The sequence below is a fragment of the Protopterus annectens genome, chromosome 1.part2 (assembly GCF_019279795.1).
Source record: "Protopterus annectens isolate FY-2018-M chromosome 1.part2, PAN1.0, whole genome shotgun sequence".
In the NCBI taxonomy this organism is placed as follows: Eukaryota; Metazoa; Chordata; order Ceratodontiformes; family Protopteridae; genus Protopterus; species Protopterus annectens.
In genome coordinates, this window is record NC_056727.1 from 953516894 (window position 1) to 953542835 (window position 25942).

General features: G+C 41.5%; 1 protein-coding gene across 1 annotated transcript in view; it reads left to right on the plus strand.

The window, feature by feature from the left end:
* Positions 1-25942, plus strand: part of LOC122792184 (microtubule-actin cross-linking factor 1-like) — a gene marked incomplete in the record, with an annotated part of 3579694 nt that overhangs the window by 1742834 nt on the left and 1810918 nt on the right. Inside the window, 1 exon segment of the mRNA XM_044059907.1 lies at positions 20625-20833. Within this exon segment, the coding sequence (XP_043915842.1) occupies positions 20625-20833 (209 nt within the window).

A 25942-nucleotide genomic window follows, 5' to 3' on the forward strand; every position in this document is an offset into this window, starting at 1 on the left:
TTGTGCATTTTTCCAGTAAACAATGAAACAAAATGCATACACCAAATGACAAAACTGCCCAATTCAGAACATTTCCACCATAAAAAGTCTACTCAACCTTCTATAGTCCACCAGTATCAGTAAATATGCACAATCTCTGTAGTAGTAAAATCCACATTAAAGAAATCTGTAACTAATAAAGAGGTTGCTGCTAGCAAACAACTTTATATGTCATTGTTTCATCTACAGTAAAATGCCTGTTGCCCTTGAAGAATAAATTGCCTATGTTGCATGCATTAAAAAATAAGCTAGTAATACCACAATAGGGAATGGATAGCAAACTGATAACAGGTTCATAGTTACTAGGTATATTTGCCAAAAAGGACTGCAGCATCCACCCCTTTTATAACACAGTACATTATCAGCAATGCATCTATCTACTGTGGGAGTAGAACCCACAACCTTGAGCATCAAAAGCAAATACACTACCTGTTGTGCTATTAACAATTCAAGCAGACTTAGCATAAGCAGCACTAAACTTTTGTTCCCCTGCAGCTCTCAGCTCCTTGTAAAATCTACTCGACACTCAGCTGTATCTCTGAACTTTGCAGCACAAGAAATCTGGAAAAAGCCAAAATTTATTAGGGGGGGGGCAAAAGGCCAAAAACCAGGGACACATTTTAAACATTGCTTGTATAATGTTGGAAAGTTGCTAGAATAAAATGCTGCATTACCACCATACATTTCACTGCCACGTCTTGAACCTAGGGGACCCTATGCAAAACAGTCAGAGCAACATACCACTATGCCAAATCAGCTGTTTTGTGAAAGAGGAAGACAGAAACTTAAATGGCTACCATTTAGTGAATTCAGTTCTCACCATAGCACAGCTGTCAACCTCTTAGCACAAAACACCTGAACAAAGCCAGTAATGGGTGAATACAGCCCCCAAACATTCAGTGAATTCAGTTCTCACCATAGCTCTCAACCTCTTAGCATAAAATACACGGACAAAGCCAGTAATGGGGGAATATAGCCCCCAAACATATTCAGTTCTTACCATAGCTCTCAACCTTAGCACAAAACCTGGATGAAGCCAATAATGGGGGAATACAGTCCCAAAATAGGGACAAATTTCAAATATTCATCTTATACACTTAGAAAATTGCTAGAATAAAAGCTTTTGTGTTACCATGCACTTTCTGAAGAATATGAAGTCTGATATTCAAATGTGTGTCATTTTTAACATTTGTTAACCAGGAAAGTCTGATTGGAACAAAAGCTAATTTTTAGCAGAGGCCCAGGGAGAAACACTCCAGACAGACAAGTCTTTGTAAGATGGAAGGAAATAAAAACAGGGAGGGCATATAGACTCCACACAGAAGGTAAGGCACGCCGACCCCAGCCAAGAATCAAACCAGAGAACATGTAGCTGTCAGGCAACAATGCTACCACTGCATCAGTGCACTACTGACTTTGCAAGGACACAAAAATACAGAAACCACAGATTTTATGAGGAACAGAACAAGTATGAGGGAAAAATCTGCAACGTTTTTACAAATGGTGGTGGGTAGGGAATTCAGGCTTTTGCCACCTGGGCCCAAGGTACAGGGTTCAAGCCTTATTCTCTACGCACCGCCATGTAGCACCTGGGGCATTACACACACACACACACACAGTAAAATCATGTTACAAAGGAGTTGACCAAATGTGATTTGAATGAATGAGACTCAACCAACAATTAGTAATCTGCACTGCTTTTATGAAATTATGACTTTTTAAATATATTTTAGCAGTGTCAAAGCAATAAAATGTTTCTATCATCATGTCTAAACATCTTCAGCTTTGTGGTGTTATAAGCATTCTAAGACACTTGTATTTCTTTACTTAACAAATCCCTTCTTAAGTGTACATCAAGTACTAAAGCATCCTCTTTAAGGAATATACAAGTTTGGAACGGTTTCTTCATTCTTGCACACACACACACACACACACACACACACACACACACACACACACACCTACCTTACTCACTCTGATAAGCGTCCTGTCTGTTATCTTCAGTGAAGTCCTCCTCGCAGCATACCTAAATTTACTGAATATATTATAAACATAAAGATTCTTACTAGAATTACTTCACATTGGTAAACGGACATCCCCCAGAGGGTGATGAGAAGGAAATCTGTTCTTATGTCTTTGAAACGCACTATCCTGTCACTTCACTGGCAATTATTCTCATGGAGATTCCTAAATAGAAGTTTTTTACTCCCCATAAAGTAGCTCTAATGTTTGCCAGTGAAGATGTTTGTTGGAGATGTGAACAAAAATTTAAAGCATGGGAACATATTTTCTATGACTGTAAAAATAGATACTTATTGGAATAATATAAATTATTTCTTTCAGATTATATTTAATGATAATTTCAAATTAACAAAATCATTGGTGTTGTGTAAATCCCCTACTTTACTAACCATAGCCGAAGATAATTACCATTAACTGGAAAAAGCAATATTCTCCTTCATTCAAGGAATTTAAGAATCTTACTTTGACTGTTGGCCAAATGGACATCAATACACTAAAGAATAGAACCAACAGAACAGCATCATACCTCAATACTTTGTTGACTGTAATGGAAACCTTGGAGAAAATGGACATTTCTAGCTGTAATGATTTGATTACATCATAGAAATAACCACTTCATTCATGTTGATTAGACACCTATGTAAATAGTTATGTTTTATTGTTATATTAGCAATTTCATTATTACTAGCTTCCATTTTTAATTTCCTCTTGTATACATGATCCATGATTTATATATATTGTAATATTTGTTGCTTGTCCAAAAATTGTAACATAATTGGGGAATTAATAAAAAATAAGCAATGAAAAAGAAGGATCGAACTGTAATCCAAATAATGCTGCAGAGACCAAGAACCACAAACCAACTAAACTTATTGTAAAAATACAACAGTTAAGCACTTTCATCTCACAATTAGTAATGAGACTTCATTATAAAAACTTATAATCATAAATCACCATTTAAATAACCAGTGATGTAATTCATGTAATCACAAGACATTACTATAAAAAACCTTTAGAGTACTTATAAAATATTTATAAAATGTATCATGCAAATCAATTGAAATAAAAAAAAAAAAAAAATAATGATTTTATTTCAGCACTCCATGGCTTTTAGTTTTAAATGCATTGTATAAATATATGCCCATTCATCTCAGGGAATAACCTGCCCTTAACTTCAATTACCAATGAAGTTCAAGTGACCTCTCCTCAGATTAATGGGTAAACCTTTTAAAACACATAATAACATTTCATGTCCAGAGTACTTCTCATGATGTTTTACAAATGTGTTATGATCATTACATTTTCACATATCATATTTTTTACACAGCCGCTGTAAAAGTTCTGTTTTCCTCTTCATTTTTACTAAAGAAAAATGTAACAACTATCAACAGTCTAGTGGAATGTGCAGACTAATGACCATCGATATGTGCAGCTTCTTCAATCGAACAGCTCCAAACTGACCTACAGCATTCATTTTCAAAAACAGAAAAATAGATGCAACACTCTAAACTACTCCTAAATATGACTAAAACTAAACCAAGGCTAATTACACCCATAACCCAACAAGCAAAGTATAATGTCTTAATACTATCAACCAATAATCGCAGACATGACCTAGCACAAAATATAAAGTTACCGACAATAATAACTGACCACAACTTAATATCTGATAAACACATCCAGCAGATAGTTAAAAACCTGTAAACAAGGGCTTCTTTACAAAGTCAAACTTTCCTAATAGCCCACACATAGAAGACAATAGCTTGCACCAGAGGTGCCAGAAAACATTTACAGCTGGGTAAAGGGCAGAAGGGCACTTAGTAATGTTAAATGAGTAAGTTTTAGTGCTTTGTTTTCTAAAAAAAAATACGTACAACCACATCAGAAGCATATATAGGATATTTAACTTGACATAAGTTCAAGCATTAATTTCAACTTAAAGCCACAGACCTAATTATATAATTAGCTACATTCTTATAAATCTTTGCATGTACCCCATTAATTCTTCTGATGCATTCACTTACAGTTCTTCTAATGTTTTGCACCCTCATTCTGTATTAGGCACATCATCTCCAAAATCAGAAACACATACCTCCTATCCCCAAACTAATATAATGCGATGCGAGTTGCAGGTACAGTAAATCCATCGCAAACCTGAAACCGTCTGTTTCAGTTCCCGCTCGCAAACTGTGCACCGCGCGATGATGTCAGCATCTGCGCCTGGACTTGAAGGGCGTTCTTAAAGAAGAACGCCCAAAAATCTTTTTTTAAGATTAACTAGTCAGCAGATTCCAGGGGGGTGCAAGTGCACCCCTTTGCACCTGCCTGCGGGCGCCCTTGGTAGTGACTGTAAGGCTTTGTACAAAAGGCAGAGAAAATAGACTTCATCCTCTCTACTCTGATGAATGTGAGTGCTCTTTATTTACTTCAAAGTTTCTTTCTTTAGTAAGTAATTTCAGATTGTAAGGGCTCTTCTTCACTCACTTTTGTGTTCTCACCCAAGGGTATTATTTTTAATGAAGCTGTGAATGTCATAGAAAGAAACTGTAATCTCACCACGGTCAGATATTTCTTCAGCAAACAGGAAAAGAAATGCAGAAAATGCCCAAAACCCATGGGAAAGATTCAAGCCACCCTGCACCCCCCCCCTACTTAAATATACCAACTCCATTGAAACGCTCAAACTTTTGCAATTTCGAACTTATGGTCTCGACCATGTGTGATTCAAACTTCTAAATGTTTGACTACGTGATAGGAACCCCCTGTTTTATTTAAACCTTTCTGGGACTTGTGGATTAAAAATTCAAACCATCCCAAAAGTTCTTCTTGCCAACAGTTTATTGATCAGCTGACTTGTTGCGTAATTTTAAGGAGAGCCCTTATTCTGACTTTAATCTGATTCTGTTACTTTGGCACTTTCTACAATTTCTGAGGCTTCCAGTACATCTTTGGTACCTTCAGGTACTACTTTGCTTTTTGCCAAGGAAAGGGGGTTTGACAAGTACAGTAAGAGGATTTATACCTTTAGTACCTGAGTAGTGAGAGGTCCTAATTATTTAGGTCATGCGTTATCCCATCACTGTTCTTTTTTCTCATATGCTGAAGAATGAAAAGTAAAATGTGACCATGTGCTGAGTCTATAGGCCTTTAGGCCATAAGGTGTACTTTTAATGCAACTGTTGCTGTTACCATAGCTGCCAGAACTGGTGTGGTCATATGTAGGTATGCCTGGTTGTCCTCAGAAAATGTGCCTGAATACACACACTAGTCAAGGTTACAACTGGTAGCAGGATTAAAAATTACAGGAATATTTTTATGTCCGATTTGATTTTACAGAATGAGCTTCCTGGAACCCCCCCTTCTCCCAAAATTCTTCTACTTCACATAGCTTGGCTGACAGATTAGTTCGTATACTCTTTTGGGTAACTCAGAAAGATGAGGAAACCACTTAATGCAGCCTTATCTATGTGCATGTTTAAGGGTGGTGTTACTGAGCATATTATTAATGATTCTGAGGTACATAATTTGAAACACTGCATCAGTCTGCACAGTCCTCTCTGTCCATGTCCAATAGGTTATCTTACTCTATCAAAGAACTTGTGTATTAAAACTGTTAAAGGATGTTTGGAGCAGTGCTGCAACTGGGCTGGTGACAGAACATTTTTCTGAGCTACATAATGGTGAAAGTAAAGAAATGAGTTTTCACAGCGAGGTTCTCCCGTACCATTCTTGGCTGGAGCGCCTTCTGTGTGGAGTCTGCATGTCCTCCCCGCGGTCGAGTGACGTTAAAGACATGCAGGTAGGTGCAAGCATGAATGGGCATGCCTTCTTTGAAGGTTGGGTGTTGGGCTGGCAACTTGGCACCGTAAAAATCCATTGCCAATCATGAGCAGACCTGAGTTCCGCTGTGGCGACCCCTAACCGGGAAAAGCCAAAAGACTTTATAAAGTTATGGGCATTTCCCACATGTTTTGTAAGGTGAAGCAAAATCTATTTTACAAGTGCTATAATTCAGCCAAATGATTTAAATAATGTCCTAAAATTAAATTATTTATTTTAATCATGTATCTTGAGAGTTTATGAAAATTGTCTGTTTATTCAGTGTTATTTGTAGTGAGTATATGTCCTTCTATTCCTATGTTGCAGTATTCATAACATAATGGAGAATCTGCCTAGGCAAGCCAAACGTCCCGTCAGTATAACAAAGACTTAAGGTACTGCAAGATACATATGAAGGGTTGGGAGGCTGGCCTAATGGTTAAGGTGTTTGTCTTACAAACACAAGGTGCAGGGTTTGAGTCTCATAAGGGATAATTGGCTAGGCTTAAAATGGCTCGCAAGGGCAGTTAGCTTAGTACTAACCTATGAACCTATAAGTTGCACACAGGGCAGCTGAACATTGGCCATAAAAGTACCATCCTCAGAGCTTCTCTGCCACACGTTCAAATTACAGCTCCAGCCATCCGTCTGATCACCGAGAGTAGTTATTCTTTCAGAAAAGTGCCCCATTGGAGAAAACTCTTTTACACTTTTGCTACTGCATGTTTGGTAGAAGTTAATGTCATTCAAGAAGGGTAAGTGCATTTGTGGAAGACAGATTCCACACAGACAACCATGACCAGTATCTTTTTTGTTTGGTGCCTGATCACAACAAGCCCTGTGCCATCTATCAGGCAGTCATTCAAAAAACTCTCCACAGTTGTCTGTCCACCCTTAACATTTATTTAGAAAACCAGAGACTTAAGAGGCTAACATTACGTATGGAGGGTGCTGCTGGTCCCTTAGGTGAGCCTCCAAAGAAAAAGGTTAAAAAAGGTAAGGTCTGAATCTTTGGCTGCACCTCTCGTCATGGACGTCCCTCTCAAGGCCAGTGAAGGCCCGGAGATTTGTATGGTTTTGGGTCCTCCTGCGAGTACTACTCTGGAAGCCGCTAAGGAGGATTCCCACAGCACGTCCACAGAGGTCTTGCAGACATCCTGTTTGGAAATGGGGAACCACAGCTTGCTCCTTTAAATGTTCCGCACGGTACCTCTCTTACCCCGTCCATTGAGGTTGTGCCAATGTCCGATCCGGAGTCCAGGCCTGCATCGCCACTTCCTTCCCAGACTTAGGTAGGGCTTCCTCTTAAGAGAAATCAGAAACATGCTTCCTCCGGTCAGGAGCATTCTCCTGACTGGCAGGCCTTCTCTCAAGGGATACTGAATGCCTTCCTGGCACTTAGGCCTTCTGTCTTGCCACCTACTACCCCAGCAACGTCTACTTCTTCCCTTCCATCTGCAGAATTAGAGGCATCTGATGAAGATGAATCCTCTTTTGATGACTCTGCCTTGGAAATATGCTTCTCCTGATGTAGACTCCACCAGAGTGGGTTCTCCAGCAGAGAATATCTCCTTTGGAGACACTATCACTAAAGTGAGAGAGTTTTTCAAATAGGGCAGCTCTCAAGTCTCAGAGGTCTAGAAGAGGTATTATGACCTTTTGCAAATTAACTGTCCTGCTCCTTCAGCCAGCCTTTCAAGATGCCTTTCTGGCTGCATCTAAACACCTTGATGTCCTTCAAGGATGCATCTGCAGTCCTAACATATGGGTTGTCCTGCCTCAGGCAGCCCTTCGATCGGCCGGATTCCAAAGTCTGGGTCTGGCCTCGGCTGATGTCGCACTTCACCCGACGTCATAGCTGCTGTTTATTGGGTATAAAGGCATCAGCCGACGCCATTTTCCCCAGTCTTTCTTGCCGCGCGGTACCCGAAGCAGAAGCTGTTCGCAAGTGCTGGTCGGTCAGATCCAGAGATTTCTACTACCGAAGACTTCTAAAAAGCTAAGTACCCCGTTGGGGACTCTTTCTTGCCTCAGCCGATGTCAGACAAAGTAAATAATTGTTTAACTTGTGGGAAACAAATACCTCATAAGGATTTCCACTCTTACTGCCTTCCTTGCTTAGGCCCAGACCACGACGTATCAGCTTGTCTAGCCTGTGCTTCCTTCAACCGACGGACACTTAGACGTCGGTCGGAGTTTGCAGAGGAGTTTTTTGGTCCTGCTTTTGCATACAAAATGCCGTCGGAGACTCCGACTACTCAATTAGCTAAAAAGCGCAAGGAAAAGGACCGACACTCGCGGCCCGCGGTTTCGGCTGAAACCACGAGGAAAAGGACCGACACTCGCGGCCCGCGGTTTCGGCTGAAACCACGGTTAGGCCAACCGCGAGTGTCTCGGTTTCGGCTGAAACCGAGCCCCCAGTTCTTCCTTCGGCCGAAAGCATGCCTCCGATAGCCGAGGCCTCACAGAGCATGGCTGAATCTGCTACTGAATTTACTGCTACAGAAGCAGGCACCCAGGATTTGTCAGACACTATTCCTTTAGACATATCTACCCCTGCACGTGGGGCTGCTAGACCCCCTGCTTTTATGTCTATCAAGGCTTTTGCCAGGGCTAAAGCAGCTAAATCTTCTAAGGCCTTACCTGCTAAAACTCCTTCACATAGGCCTACCTCTAGTTCTCAAATGCTCAGCCTGGCTGAGGATCTCATTTCTTTGATCAGGGGATCCCAACCTCACCCAGACAGGGCCTCTCAGCCCCCTCCAGACAAGAGGCCTAGGACTGAACCTCCGGAACCTGTCTCTACTGATTATTCCTCGGATGACTCAGACATTTCAGACCCTCACGAAGGCCCATATTCTCCTTATGAGGATTCTGATGCAGAAGACTCCATTCCTTCTGCTTCTCCTCCTGAAGAATTTTCCTTTGGGGAAACCTTGCATGCTATGAGGGAACACTTCCAATAGCAGGGCCAGGATTTTTCAGATTCAAGGAAAAGGCTAAGGACCTTTTTACACTTACCACAGCATAGGCCTTTAGCCATTCCGCCAGTACTAACAGTTGTTGATGATGCATACAATGATGCCTGTACTGCCCCTGATTCTCTTCCTCCGGCCCCTGCCAAGCCAGACAGATATTACAGGGTCACGGACACACATTACCATTTGTATAAGGCTCCTGTTGCAGACCCTGAAACCATTTCTCAGGGCCCTAAAGGTGTGGCAGCTGCCTCTGCCAAAAACCCTCTTCCCTCTGAAAGGGAATCTAGAGCATTAGAGATGGGGTAAAAAGGTTTATACTTCTGCTACTCTTTCGGCCAGGGCCTTGAACTGTCAATTTCACATGATTCAGTACCAGAAATTTTTGTTAGACCAGATAAACAAAAAACTGTCTTCTCCTGAACCTTTAGACCGCAAGTCCCTTCAGGATTTGGTACATAACTCTCAGCAGGTCAGTAACCATTTCTTAAAATGTGGCTATGATGCACTGGAGGCTTCCTTTAGATCAGCTATGACTGGAACAGTGATTCGAAGGCATGCCTGGTTAAAAGAACAATCCTTACCAGACCATGTTAAGTCAAAACTCCTAGATGCTCCCATGGAGAAACAAAGTTTGTTTGGCTCCCCTGCAGGAGGTTCTAAAGAAGGTGGAAGAAAAAGCAAAATCTGTCCAAACAGTCAAGGATTTCTTACAGGTCCAACCTCCGAGGTTTAGCAGAAATTGGCCTTCGAAGAATTGGTCCTTTCCAGACAACTCCAGAGCAGAGAGGCAGAAATAGACACCCCAGAGGCAGAGGTCAATCTAGGGGTGCCTACAGGGGACGTCAGTGGCAACCTACCAACCAGAGAAGTACTGCCACAGATTCAACTACAACCACTTCCACAGGGCAGACACAATGACTTGGCTCTAGTTCCGCCTACCAGGGAACAACTGGAAGCACCCTTGGCGGAAAGCTAGCCTTATTTTCCGACAACTGGCATTACATTACAGGAGACAAATGGACTTTACAAACAATAGACAAGGGCTACAGGTTTCACTTCTACACTCTACCAAAAAAGAGGAATGCCAAACCTACCACCAAGCCAAAAAACAGACGCTCTAAGACAAGTCAACAACTTACTAAGGATGAGAGCTATAGAAGAGGTACCACCTATGGAACAAGGCCAAGGATTTTACTCCAGGCTTTTCCTTGTACCAAGAAAAGAAAATCAATGGAGACCTATTCTAGACTTGTCCGCACTGAACACATACCTCATTGTTCCAAAATTCAAAATGCTGACCCTCCAGCAGCTTCTTCCCATGCTGGGCAAGGAGTTTTGGCTGGTGACTCTAGATCTCAAGGAGGCATACCTGCACATCCCTATACGACCAGATTGCAGAAGACAACTCAGATTTCTTGCAGGATCAGAGCATTATCAATTCTCAGCATTGCCTTTTGGCTTATCTACTGCGCCCAGAGTATTCACGAAATGCCTGGTATCAGTAATTGCTCATTGCAGGCTTCAGGGAATTCAAATTTACCCATACCTGGACGACTGCCTAATACAAGCGGACAACAAGGCAAAATTAACAAAAGATTTGGAAAATGTCATACAACTGTTGCAAGCCTTGGGATACACAGTCAACATGCAAAAGTCAAGACTAGTACCATCCCAAAGGATAACATTCTTGGGTGCAGAACTGGATACATCAACTCAGATGGCTTTTCTCACAGAAGAAAAACAAAAGCAACTACCAGCCTACTTCATGACATTAACAACACAAACTCGGCTTACTGCAAGGAAAGTCCTGCAAGCCCTGGGCTACATGGCATCATGCATAATATTGGTTCCACATGCCAGGCTGCATATGAGAAAGCTACAATGGTACCTAAGGAATGTATGGTCTCAACACAAGCACAGTCTAGAAGCCCAGATTCCAATAATTCCATGCCTGAAGCAAGAATTCCTGTGGTGGGCTCAGGCCTGTCAGTTGAACAGAGGCTTGCCTTTCCACAAACCTCATCCAAGCCAGACCATCACCACGGACACCTCAGACCTAGGATGGGGGGCACACATGGTGGACAAGTGTATTCAAGGCCTATGGACCCAAGACCAGCTGAATCTACACATAAATCTAAAGGAGATGCTGGCAGTGAAACATGCGATCCAGGCATTCAGACCACTCCTTCAACAGGGTCATCTGCTGATAAGGACCGACAATACCACAGTCATGTGGTACATCAACAAACAGGGAGGTACACATTCATATCCTCTATGCCGGATGGCAATGGACCTGTGGAATGTGGCCCTGAATCTCAACATTCAACTTCAGGCCAGATTTGTACCAGGAAAAGAAAATTCTCTAGCAGACACCTTAAGCAGAACTACCACGGATGCTCAGGAATGGATGCTGCATCCAGATATCTTCAAAGCCATAACAAAGAAATGGGGACTACCAGAGATAGACCTGTTCGCCTCCCCACACAACCACCAATTGAAGAAATTCTGCACAAGAGCATACCACCCACTTGCTTGGAGGGTGGACTCCCTTTCCTTCAGCTGGAAAAACCTGACAGCATATGCATTCCCACCTCTTCCCTTGATGTACAAAGTTCTACTGAAGATCAGAGAGGATCAGCCAAGGGTAATCCTGATAGCTCCAGACTGGCCGAGGCAACATTGGTACCCGCTACTGAGAAGCATGTCTCGGACACACGCATGGCCTCTACCTCTATGTCCCTTACTTCTAACACAGGACAACTACAAGATCCTACATCCAAACTTGAAAACCCTGCAGCTAGCTGCTTGGAATATTGCATAAAACAAAATAACCCAGGTTTATCCCAGAGGGTTAAGGACATTATCCTGGAGGCACGCAGACCTTCCACAAGGAAGACTTATTCAGCCAAGTGGAAAAGATACCTCATTTGGAGTGCAGCAAAGGGAGAAAATGTCTCATTGGCAAACATAGCACACATCCTGGAATATTTAGCAGAACTGTTCCACAATGGCCTGTCTTACTCCTCCATTAAGATTCATGCATCAGCAATTTCAGCAGAATACAACATGGATCCTCCTGTCTTCTCTCATCCTCTACTCAGGCAGTTCTTGAGAGGAATCAAAATGTAAAACCTCCAAGGAAACCACCTTTACCTACATGGGATCTCAACTTTGTGCTGGAAAAGTTAACACTTCCCCCTTTTGAACCAGCAGCAACAGCAGAATTACAGTTCTTGTCTTGGAAAACTGCTTTCCTGCTAGCAATCACTTCAGCAAGAAGGGTATCTGAGTTACAGGCATTAATGGCAGTACAACCCTTCCTTATCTTCCATCAGGACAGAGTCTCTCTGAGAACTAACCCTACCTTTATGCCAAAAGTGGTCTCCAGAGTATCACTGAACCAAGCGATTCATTTACCTACATTCTTCCCCAACCCACAGAACAGGGGGGAAAGACTGCTACATACCTTGGATGTGCACAGACAATTACGCTACTATCTGGACAGAACTAAGACCAGCAGAAAAACTGTCCAGCTTCTGGTAGCATATGCAACAGGAATGCAAGGAAAAGCAATTTCAAAACAGACAATCTCAAAATGGATAGGAAATTGCATTCGATTTTGCTAATCTTTTCATGGAAAGACAACTCCTGAAAATATCAGACCTCATTCCACAAGAGCTACAGCCACCACTACAGCTTTTCTACGAGGAGTGGCTACCAAAGACATTTTAGAAGCTGCTACTTGGAGCTCCGTGCATACATTTGCCAAGCATTATAATCTTCCCTTATATTCTAGATCCCGAGCAGGTTTTGCAACTGCTGTTTTGCAAGGGATCTTAACTACACCATCTTTATCCTAGTGCCTCCTCCCCCAGTTTGGCTATGGTATTCTACCCATATGTTAGGACTGCAGATGCATCCTTGAAGGACATAGTACAGTTTTGTACCTACCATAAATGTAGATGTCCGATAGGTATGCATCTGCAGTCAGGATTACCCACCCTCCTTCCCCTCTGTGGTATTCCTAGGGTGTTTACCCCTCTTTTAGCTAGCTGGGGGAATCTATTATGGTGTATTTGTTTGTATATATGTATATATATATATTTTTATATTGTTTGCTCTCTACTGTTTGGAATTATTTGCATTTATCCAAATTTAGCCTTCCTAGAGGGCACCTGGCATCTGGGGCAAGAAACACTGAGGAAAATGGTGTCGGCTGATGCCTTTATACCCAATAAACAGCAGCTATGACGTCGGGTGAAGTGCGACATCAGCCGAGGCCAGACCCAGACTTTGGAATCCGGCCGACCGAAGGGCTGCCTGAGGCAGGACAACCCATATGTTAGGACTGCAGATGCATACCTATCGGACATCTACATTTATGGTAGGTACAAAACTGTACTATTCTCAACCTCCAGCACCCAAGAAACCAGACAGGTTCAATAAGGTGCCTGAGGACAACAGCTACGTGTATAAATGCCCTCTTGCAGACCCTCCTGTGATCTCCTTGTCTGCTAAGATTTCAAAATTACTGCCCTCCACCAGTCTTCTTCCCTGTGATAAAGACAGCAAGATGATGGAAAGAATTGGGAAGAAAATATTCCTCCTCTACTCTGGCCTTTAGGGCCATTAATTACCAGACACACACATGTCCAAGTATGTTATAGCTCTCCTTTCGCCAGCATCTAAATTGCTGACAGATCTCCCGGACTCTACAGCAAAAATCCAACTTACTTCCCTTTTGTGATTCTCATCCCAGGTAAGTAGACATTCCATAAAATGCAGTTACGATGCAGCAGAGGTCTCCTCAAGATCAGTTGCCTCAGGTTCTAATCTCAGGAGATTTTTCTATTTGAGATTACAGCCTTTGCCTGAGGACTTCAAAGCAAATTCCGTGGATGCACCTTTGGACAATGCTGCATTGTTTGGTTCTAATGCAGCAGCCCTTTTCAAAGCCCTTCAAAAGAAAGGGAAGTAACTCCAGGAGCTTAAACACATCTTTGTCTCTGTTCCTAAATTTCACAGGAACTACCCCTTGAGAACAAATTTTGCAAGAAGGAAAACTACTACTCCTTCCCAATTACATAAGAAGACTGCATGCAGGCAGAAGCCTCCTAGGTCCCAGTCTTCCTCTGCTCAGAAGACCCCCATTTCCAGACTAACCAGGTAGCCTGTGACTACATGCAACACTTTCAGAAATTCCACTTCTCCAGCGCCTTTCACATTTCCTGTTAAACTGCACAAGCATTACCACAGACAGTTGGGCCCTGTCTGTTGTTCAAAAGGGTTATTACATGATTTGGATAATCATACCACCTTTCATGGGAATCCCACTACCACCAAAGGATCAGATCCACCTTTTTTCTCAAGTCATTCAAGACTTGAAATCACAAGGAACCATTCAGCAAGTTCCCACTTCAGAAAGAGGAGGAGGATTCTACTCCAGAATGTTTCTTGTTCCCAGGAAAGATGGCCCTTGGAGACCAATCTTAGACTTGTCCCAACTCAGTTTATTCCATCATATACTCTCATTCAGGATACTCACCCTGCAGATTCTGTTCCCATGTCTGCTTCCTCAAGCGTTCCTGATTTTCCTTGACATAAAGGATGCTTACCTTCATATTTCCATCCACTCTCTCTACAGGAACTTTTTACGTTTTTCTGTTGCTTCCTCACATTTTCAGTTCTGTGCTTTGCCCTTTGGACTCTCTCTGGCTCCAAGGGTATTCACAAAGTGCTTGGCTTCTGTCATTGCCTTTAGCAGGCTCCAGGGTATTCTCATTTACCTTTACCTGGGTGACCTGCTGATTCAAGCAGAACATGCAGACACCTTGCAACAGAACCTTCAGACCACCATCTCTATACTCCGCAACCTGGGGCTCACTCTCAACTACAGCAAGTCATTCCTGACTCTCTTATCTATCCAGTCAAACCTAGAGGGAATGTGTCTCTACTGTCCCTGATTTTGTCTAATACTTTTGACTTTTCCCCAATAAATATTTTAATTTTTTTTGGTAAATCACTGGGGATTACAGACAGTCAATGTCAGACATTAGAGTTTCATACTACTAATTCTTCAGGAAGTAGATGTTGATGAAAAACCAGTCAGTCGAGTGACGCCTCCAGGTGCCTCAACAGTTGCATCCAACTGATGTCTTCAGGCATCAAATATTGTTTGTTTTTAATTGCGCCAGTAATTCCTAAACCATGCTACATACAAAGTATTGAAATATTTCATCTTAAAGCTTATATAATGGCAAACACAACATATTGATAGTTGACCTCTTTCTAGTGCATGTCACGCAGTATTAATTTTTGTTCATATAATATTCATGTATATTGTCATAAATTTCATGTTTTTCTGTCTCACCAACCAAAGTAGCAGATAGAACTGCTTAGCCTCAAAAAGCTCTCAGCTAGATGAATGAAATGCTGCTGACAGTTGAGTGGTTGCTGAGATATTCTAAGTTGTTTACAAAATGTTAGAGCAATATTTGCAAATTGTCTCTGATTTTTGGGCCTTTGTCCAGAATTTTTGTGCAAATATTTTGACAGCTAATCTACAGGAACATCAGCTGTTGATTAGGTACCACCCTAAGCTAGTGTATCACACCTCTTGCCAAGCCCCAAGCCACCATTTAGCCTGGCTACTGTGGCGAGCTGTGTGGTGCTTTGGTTTTGGTTTAGTTAACAATGTTAAGAAATCAAACCATTTTTAAAACAAACAGGGCCCGGACAGTCCAAGTCCAAGCAAAAGATGCATTAATTATGCTGCAGCACACAGCCTTGTCCATTCTGTAAACCCTCTGTTCAAACCAAGAGGGACATCAACTGCTAGACAATTCCAGACTGGTTTGTAATCTGTACTATCAGTGTAGTGCACTGTTCCATTTCCAGACCCCAAGGCACCAGAGTAAAGTTCCTGTCAGCACAGCACACTTGCAGACATTTACTCTGAAGTACTGCAGCATTGTGGGTTTAGTTCATATAACTATAACCCAAACAGCTTCTGTTGTAGATTCAACAAAAAATAAACTAGAGCTGGTCTTTCAGTTAGGGTTCCCCTATCCCTTTCTATTTGACTATACTGTGATGACATTCCCTGGTTCGGAAGGCATTGTCTAACCTGCATTCAAAATCCTTTTGTGTGGCCTCACCCCAGTCTATTACCTTTCCCTCTCTAGTTATTTGCTCCAAATGCCTTGGTTCCTTTGCCAGTTTTCTCCTATAATTTCCAGCCCTCCTTACCTATTTTCTATATCCCTACTTGCAGTCAGCCCTATTGGCAAAATCTCTTTTCTCAGTTTCCACTATGGCATAGTTCTTGAATACGTTCTGCAGCTTTATGAATATAGTATTCTGCATGGTTGTCACTATTTTCCCCTAAGCATGTGCATCCAAAGTTGTACTCTGTCCTTACTTCTTGACTCTTCCTTCACTTTTTCAACATCGTATATTTCCACTTTGATTTATAACCTTCTGCTTGCGTTATGAATATGAGCCTTTGCTGCATAGTTCACAAGTATCCATTCAAATTAGTCAATACTAAAAAATTGTTCTGTGGGTAAAATCAGTGCTATTACGTTTAATGTGATAAAATCCACCTTTTCTATGACTCAGTAGGCCCCTGTTCACTAACATAGAAGTCTCCAGGTCCCCACATTAGTGGCAGCTGACCAGTAAAATGTCTGTTGACCAGACAGTTACTGATTAACACAAACCAGGAAATAGGCTCATTTTATTACTAGGCTACATCAATTTAACACCCTTGAGGAGTCCTGGGTATTGAATGTGGTATATCGCTGTTATCCAGTGCTTTTGAGTTTCTTCACTTACATATGCATTCCTGTGAAGGGAAATTTTGCTGCTGGTATTTAAAAATATCTGCTGCTGTTGGGCAAATGGCTAAGCTAATGCATAAAAGACTTTGTTGAAGTATCAAACTACATACAAATACTATACTGTTAAAATTTCAGTATCTGAGTATTCAGACTCAGTTTTGGCTGCAGAACAGCTCTGATTAGCGTATTTAATTGTATCCTGCTTAGACCCCTCTGGGGCTTGCAGGAATTCCACTGTGAGACCTTATTATTGATATATTTAAATATTTTTCCAGTGCCGCTCTCTATGCAGCTTCCACCCCCCCCCCCCCACGCACACACACTGTTGCACTCCCTCTTTTTATGCTGCTTGTTGCTAAGTAATCTTTCTCCATTTAACTTTTATGTACTTCTGTCACATATTTCCTATTGTTTCATTTATTCTCTATTTTTTTGTGTGTTTGTGTTCAGACTTTCCTCTTTTTTCCCCAGCTAGTGTACAGTATAAAGACCTCTTAAAGTTCTGTCTTGCTTGCAGTACTGTAGGCATGGATACATTATCCTGTTCAGCAGAGAGATACAAAGCAGTCCATTGCTTTGACACTTTCTTCTCTAGTCATGGCCCTTCACTGCCTGTGCACATCCATTCATTTAAACCAAGAGCTACTTTACTTCCATGTCTGTTTTCCAGGAGGTACATGTTTATATGCAGCAACAGCACTACAGTGGTCACTACTCATCTGAACTTGTATAGTAGCCTGTGACTTTGTCCTAGTCAGCAACTTGCAGGACTTGGGTTCTGACTCCCTCAGATTGGAGTTTATAAGATTACCACAACTTTAATGCAAGGCTGATAGAATGGCTTATCTCATTCAATTTTGTTTCCCCCTAAAGATAGTATGGCTTTTTCATCCAGTAAGCGCATCTGATGTTCATCCCCACCATTTACTTTTTGTTGTTTTTATTCCTCCACTGGACCTGCCCAATGGCTCTATTACCTTTGTCTTTACCTAATAAACCCATTTGTTCCATTGGGGGAGAGAGACAGGCATCCCTGGGCTTGAGGAGAGTCCTACGACCCTTGCATTCCTACCCAGGGTGCCTAATCAGCCCATTTATTCCCCCCTGTGATGAAAGCCAGGTGGTCTGGAGTGGGCCAGCTTTTAGGTCTGACAAAGCATCCTCTCCTGCCTCTTCCAGCAGTTCCTTTGAGCTGCACTTAGGGTTGCCTGCTGAGGGAAGTATGTCTCTGCATAAGGCCTTTTCCAACCAGTGCACGTGCACTGGAGCAGTTTGTGTTTGACAAGTCCATGATCTGTGGTGTAGCATGCAGTTCTCCCTCCAGGTGTTACACGAATGGTCAGCCAGAGCCAACTCTCCCTCTTACTGAGTGAGCTGCTTGCATCTTCACCAGCCGAGCTTTTCCAGAACCTGAGCCACTAATCAGGCAAAAGTTGTCTGGTTCATATGGTTCATATTCAAAGCAGAGGCACCCCATCATTTATTTTGATCTCAATATGATGATATAATCAACTTAAGAGAATATGGCTGTCCTTTATTACTAAGTATTTATTTGAGCTGTGCCCTTGTTTGCTTTTTGATGACTCCCTTCACACTGCTGTTTCTAACAGAGTTTTTTTGCAAAGATGTAGATGCCTCAAATCCACTAACTCAGAATTTTCCCCATCCATTTGACTTTACTTCCTTTAAACCCTTTCTTGCCACTTGGCATTCTGTAAAAAAAAATGGTGTGCTTTGTAGGACCAAAGCTAATGTTAACAAGCATGTGTTCCTTTCTCATCAGTGCTATATTAAATACTCTTGTTCCTACTCACTGTCTGTCCCTCTTTTGAGGTGATGTCATAACCTTGTCCTGTTATTTCATAGGAGGTTACTAGGCTATTTGCCCTAGGGCCTGTTTAAGTCTAGCCATGGTTATACCCTTGTTCCCTTATTGACCAAGTTGTATGGTCTGTATTTGCAGCACGAGTTTATGATCAGCAATGACTGCCCTTATCCAAGAGGGACATAGGTGACACCCCCAATGTAAATTTGCAGTCTGCCATCCAGTTGTCTAAGTTACGCTTAAATAGGGTCATTGAGGAGCTCTGTTTTACGTGAATTTGGAGTTTGTTCCAAAGGAGTGGCAATCTCTGGTTTGTCAGGGAATACCCTTCACCTGTGTTCTGTTGATAAGCACTAGTCTAACTGCCCATGGAAGCCACTTTAAGCTTAGCCAATTTTCCTTCAAAGGTGAGAACCAGATTCTGCACCTTATGTTTTCGAGATGCACACTGTAAGCATTATGCCACCCCTCTCCCTTTATGCCAGGTTAATGGTTGGCAAACATCATATGATGTGAAGATAGCCCATACAAATGCACATTGTATCTGTAATAAAGAGCTGGATATCTTTTTATATAAACTGGATAATTAGCAGTCATTGATTCCAGGCTAAGGCCACACTTCTTAACTTTGAAATATTGTCAGTAGGATATTGCATAATCAGCTAAGACAGTCGTGACTGGCATACCCATGCAGTTCCCTTATGCAGAATATAGACTGTCCATTCTTTTTTTTCCCTTTCCCCCATGGCTGCTAGCTGTCTGACCATTGAGGGCCAAACCTCATTTATTCCCATCACCATGTGAGATCCAGTCACAGTACGGTCATCATCCAGGCAGCCAGACATTTTCATTTTTGTTTTTTTTGCCTAACCTAGTTCCGCTTAGCAGCTGATGTTAATGCTTGTAGATGCAAGAGCCTTCCAGTAAATTTTTGCAGTGTGTACTATGTTTTTGCACATGTACATTATGAAGGCTGTCATGTCAGGGTGTCTTTCTTTTGGCACGTGCACCATATCCTCAAACAGGTGTAGGCATTGTGGTGGGTTAGATAGCTGACCCCACCCTCAACTGATTGAGCAGGGTAGCACTGGCTACTCACTCAAACCTTCAGTCTCAAGCTCTTACAGTGCCTACATCAATATTTGATCTCGGGTCACTGTCAAGGTTCTATGTCTTCATGCCATGGAGCTGGGTATAGGATGCCCATTTTACTGGATATTCAGTTTGGGAACACAAAATAGATGTTTTTAGCCTGCATTTCATTCTTGCAGCTCATCTAGTGGCACTGTGACACTGTACCATGGATGTGTGTGAACAGTAAGCATGACTGTGTAGCGCTGCGTGACCCAGACTGCTCTTTGTTTGGAATGAGCTCACTGTCTGAACAAATAGTGTGTTGGAAAGGAAGTGTACTAGACTGGGTCTGTGTCTCCTTTTCTGCAGATTGTCAGCTGACATCATGCTGGGTAATAATCATGGTCATCTGCTTACATTTGCTGTCTGCATTAGGCAGGATCCATAATTCATAACAGTACGCAATTTCCCTGGTCTGGGGTGGGTACCCTGTTCACATTACCCACACCTTCCCACTGAGTCTCTTAAGATGTATTCTTCCTCTAGGCTCAGATAGAACCTTAAGAGGTAGATCGGGGCCTTGTGGATGGTTCACTGTTCCTTGGGGATAACTTTCCTATATTCACATGTGCTGTGGCACCTCTGCGCAAGAGTCTTTGTTAAGCCAAGGCAAGAAATATTAGAATATGACACTGGTTGATACCCCTCTTTATATCAGCATTGTCCTGTTATCTGAGTGGGAAGAAGTCAACCAGGAGGGAGATGGTAAAGCTGTGGAGGTTCGATTGGCCAACAGGTTTCCTTCAGGCAGGAATCCTAGAGGTCGAATGCAGTAGTGAATACATTCAGATCTCTGTAATTATGGTAAGTTCCTGATGCAGATATAGCTTGGTTCCCTCTGAATAATACATTTGATCTCAGTAAATCCATTGCAATCTTGTAAAGGTTTCAGTTGTATAAATCAAAGAAAAAAGATTGACAGTTTAATATGTGCAGCATAACTGAATCTTGACTTTTTCACAGATTCCATCACAGAGCGCTATGACCATTTATGTCAACAGCTGTTTGAGAGGTGTGAGAAGCTGCAGTTGTCTGTGGCTCAGTCTCAGAGTGTGCAAGAGGGGCTAGAAAGTCTACTAAACTGGGTCGAAGGAGTGGAGAAGAATCTTGAAGGACAAAGGAGTGTGCCAGCCTTGTCATCCGCCATTCAGGATGCCATTGCAGATGTTGCGGTAGGTAGTAGAGATGTATGCATTGTGGAGAACACTAATTTTATTTTATGCTAATGTCACGTATAGAAGGACATTCTGCTATAGGATTATGTGCATTTAGTTGCATTAGTTATAATGCTCATATAGCTCACATTGTCACTGGTTATCATATACCCTCCTTTGTACACTGTCATTTACTTGTCATTGGAGCCAAAGGGACCAAGAAAGAGGAATCTGAAGTTAACATTTGTTTTGCTTTTAACCACGTATGTTGCACTTGCCATGTCTATTTGTCTTTTACTGCCCAGTCCTGATCAACTTCCTGTTTGTTGCCCTGGTGTATCCTTTTCCATTGTGCCTCAGTAGGCAGGAAAGCTCTTTCTGTACCCTCGAGGCCAGAAAGAGGCAGTGTACTAGTGACCATTATTTCCAGCCCCAGAAAATGTAAGGGTGCTATGTACATCCTTAAGGTGATACTAAGTCTGTGCCATGCAAATGCTGAGGGTCTTGCTAGGTGCTACCAGTCTACCACTTTCCCTGAGATATGTGACCACTGTACACGGGGGGGGGGGGGGCATTTGTCCCTCCAAGCCCTTTGCCTGAAAGCTTGGATGCTCATGCCCATAGCTGATGTAGCCTCCAGGATAAAAATATATAGCAAGCTGTAAGCAGCTCCATCCTGCCTCTTCCTGCTGACACCACCAGCAGCTGGATTACCTTATCAAACCCAGTTTGCTGGCAGAAGAGGGAAATGAGTTAGTTCTTTCAGTGGGTAAAGGTTACTGGCCCTTTATAGTCCATTTCTATTTTTTGTGGACTGGGCCATATCATAAGAAGTAAACACATGGCTTAAATTCTGTCTTCCAAATGTTATGTTTTCAACTTTAAAATTCTCTGTAACTCCTAAAACCATCTCCTAGTACCCAGTTTGTTGATAACTACTGTACTGTCCTTGATTCTTGTGCTTAATTTGATCATGTCTATGCTCTAGGAATGGGCAGCAGTTGTTTTCTAGCACTATGGCATTCTTTTTATTGCTTTTTGATTTTTTTCTGCCTAATGTGATTTTTACAATTATGAACATGTCACTGTTCATACTAATTTACTTTTAATACTTTTGAGTAGTTGTACACTACAGTTTAGATTTACTGCACAGCTTTTTTTTTGTTGAGCTAGTTACTTGAATGACATCTTACAAATATTACCAAATTGGTTACATTAGCAATAGCAACATTGTGAAATTGTGTTTATTGTGTTTTTTAATCAAACATAAGGCAGGACCAATTATTTTGAGAGCTAATTGACAGTATATTGCAATACCACAAAGCAATGACAATGCCTTTCTGTATATTTTGATGTTTTTGTCATCAGTGACATTGATTCTGTGACACCAGGCTTTCCTGGATAGCTTGCATCATCTGATCAGCACAGCACTATCGGGTCTATATGACAGTATCGAATGGACCAAATAGCGAATGCTATTTAGTCGATCCGATACTGTCGAAATGGCAAAATAGCAAAGTCACGAAACATCAAATTTTTTCCCAGGGAAAAAAAATTTGGTGGGCCGTCTTCGGGACTTTGCTATTTCCTCCACTATGATGCGATCTCGGAGTTGGCATATTTAGGTGGGAGGGTGTGGGGGGTGAAGCCCCCCCACTCATAGGTTCATTGGTAGGTACTAGGCTATTGGCGCAAGGGCCTACGTAAGCCTAGCCAACAAGGTTACCTGGCTTACATCACCCAAGAAAGTTATTCTCCTGTGCCACTGTCGAGCAGAGACACAGACGTGATCCCAGGGGTATATTTCCTATTTTCCATCCACTCATCAAGATTTTTCTTTAAGAGTGCTAATGAAGAACTTTGCTTGACATAGATGGGTAGCCAGTTCCAGAGTATGGGAAGTCTCTGGGACAGGAGTCTATCCCTCCAGCATGTGTTGTTTATTGTGGTGACAAGGTTAAATTTCTGTTCACGTTTTTTTTTTTTGTACAGAGCAGCAAATTTTTTTCCCTGGGAAAAAATTTGCTGTTCCGTTTGTTCGATATTTTGTTGTTTAGATATTATCAGTACGATGAAATAACGTTAGTTATTTTCATCGTCCAATAATATAATATAGACACGCACTATCTATATGATTAATCCGTCAGCTGTATTTTGTCATTGATGGTAATTTATTGAGATTTGTTGACAACTACATTATTTCTTGAAGTGAATCCGTTTGTGTGTCTGAAGCTGTCATTCATGTGCAAAAAAAGAAGGACCTATAACTTTTTGGGAACCCGTGCTTCTGGTATTCTGTTTGTAGTACACCTCTGAAACCATTATGTTTAACTGGCATTTAGGTCGTGGTGTCATTGAACTTTTCTGTCAATAGTTAGGTTCACCTGTTAGGCAGGATATGGGTAGACTTTTACAGTCTTTTTTACAAGGAGTGAGCCTGTTCTGTAGGATTCAAGTTCTATTTCAAGAGATATCTACAGGTTTGGATCAAAAATTTAATCACTTCATTTCCTTAAGGATTCCATGATACTTTTGCCACCTTCCGTCAGTGACATTTGATGAACGTCATCTGATTCTGTCTTAACCACTGCCTCTGTCACAACTTGATAGAGATATGATACCAGAATTGTTTACTTATTTTTATTTTTTATTTATTTGCTTTAAAGAGAAGATTCTTTACTGTTAAAATGGTAAAAATAATACCTCTTTGAAAAGTTCATATAGCAATAGTGACTTTTTATTTTGTTACTTGCAGCTTTTATGTAACGCTTTTGTGGGCTGTTTTTTTTTTTTTTTTTTGCAGTGCTTCTATGTGGCGACAGCAGTTTTCCATGCGACAGTAGCTGACTTTTTTTTTTTTTTTTTATTACTTGTGAAAGCAAATTGGCAGAGTGGGGAGCTACCATTTACTTAAGCCTATGTGCGTTGCTTTAAGATATTTTAGCTGATTTTAATCAGGATCAGTCAGATCAGTGAGCTGTGGATTTCTGGCAAGGGTAAAGGTGCCTAGCTGGTATGTGAGAGCTATATTATTTAGAGAGACTGCTCTGTGCTATCTTCTCAAACTTCAGGCTTTGACTGTGAGTCCATTGTGGAACATCAGGACTTAACTTCTTTTAAGAACATGTTTCATGTAAGTCCAAGGTCTTTCTACTACCTGTTCAGAATGGTGCCAGTTATCCCATAACAAAATATTTTTGATTTGATTCAGTTGGGCCACTTTGCCAGTGGTGAATGTCATCCTTGGTGTCTGTAGTGCCATGTAAGTATTTTGTGCTCCGCTGACATGTAATGTCCATGAAGTCTGTGATGGCCTACTTCCGTGTCTAATCATTGAAAGGATTTTTGCATTTTTACTGCTTAGGCATGTATTGATGAACTGCAGCAGTTCATGCTAAGGAGTCTTTTCCTTTATGTAACCAAGTATAGAATAAAGAGAATTTTTTTCATTCAGCTGGTTGATTGTAGCTATGTCCTTCCCATCACTGTTAGTGTCAATGGATGAGAGGATAGCACCTCGACTTTAATGCTGATGTGAAGTAAAAGTGCTTAGTTTTGTCTCTAATGTAGGTGCTTGGATTCATATCCTGTAGCGGACTCACAGGTACAGTACAGCATGAAGGGGGCAGTGCACTGTTGAGGTGCCATCCTCCTGGTTAAATTTTATACCGACTACCATCTATCTGGCTTGATATTAAACATCCTATGACCATATTAGAAGAAGAGTGGTGAAAACTCCCCTAGACTATATTGATTACAACCTTGAGTATTCCAAGAAGAGTGGGCCAGAAACCCAAGTGGGCTCAACCCTGTTAATAAAAAGAAAGAAAAAGAAATGCACAAAAATAATTTGGTCACTTAGATTTCCATTTTGTCTTTTCTTGTCTAGATTCCTTGGACCAGGTTTCCTCTTTACTTTGTAGGTTTCCTGCAACCACCAAGCTGGAGGTCTGAGCAGGGCTTGTGTTTTGAAACTGCATCTTCTCATGACTGTAGTTAGTGGCAGGCAGACCATGTGTCAGGTTGGTATTGTTGGCTAGGGTTGTGTGTGCCTCAAGGTGTCACTGCCTATTTTGACTTTCAAAGATGACAAACCCGTGATGGTGGACAGCACTGTTTAAGGCTACTAGCTAATTTACATCTTATGTTTTGTAATGCATTGTAGTATTGAAGGAACTACAGCTGAGAACTAAAGTTTAGAAATAATGGTCACTTTGCCTCCTTTATTAAGGCTTGAGGTTGGAGTTGGGTCTGTGAGTGGTCAGCATAAGGAAATTAACTGAGTCAAGCTCCATGCTAAAACAGGTGTGGAGAAACCCATGGCCAAGCACTGAGTTCAAGGTTAATGGCCAAATGCACGACATAAAGACACAATTTCTGAGGTTAATGGGAAGACCATACTGACTGGATGAAAGGTACTGTAAAGGGAAGAATAGTTTTGTCAGACAGAACCCAGAACAGGCCCTTAAAGGATAGCATGCGTCTGCTATGTTTTCAGATGTGTAAAAATCAAAAGAGATGAAGCAAGTAAAGGAAGCTTACTGAAGAAGAGGAACATGTAAAGAAAGGGGAAAAATATATATATATATTTTTCCTCCAGAGTAGTAGTAGTACAAATTTGTTAGCCAAATTGGCCCACTGGATTCACAGTCCCTTTTCAGGGGCGATCTGGAGACAGTGTCTGTTTGCTCAAGGTCATACAGGAAGCAAATGAGGGCTGAGGGAACTGAACCCTGTACCACAGGATCTATAGCTCATAGCCATAACCCTCTGTGTAAACTGCCAGAGTAATGTCAAAGTAAATGAGGAGGAGTTTGTATCTGAGAGGAAGTTTTATTTTATTGCTTAACTTAAAGGTGCAACACCATTAAAGTGATTAAAACAGATACTTCAGGAAAATTACCAGTCTATTTAAGAATGTATATTACTTACAGTAGGTGAGATACCATCATGTATGCCAGAAATGCCTGAGCATTTGTGATTGTAATGCAAATTAAAATACAATGCCAAAGAGTTGAGTGATGAAGTTGTTCAGATATTGGTGCACAGTGCAGAGAATGGGTGCTGTTAATTATCAATAGTTGAAAAATCCTCCAAGATTGATATGTAATATATATACATACATAT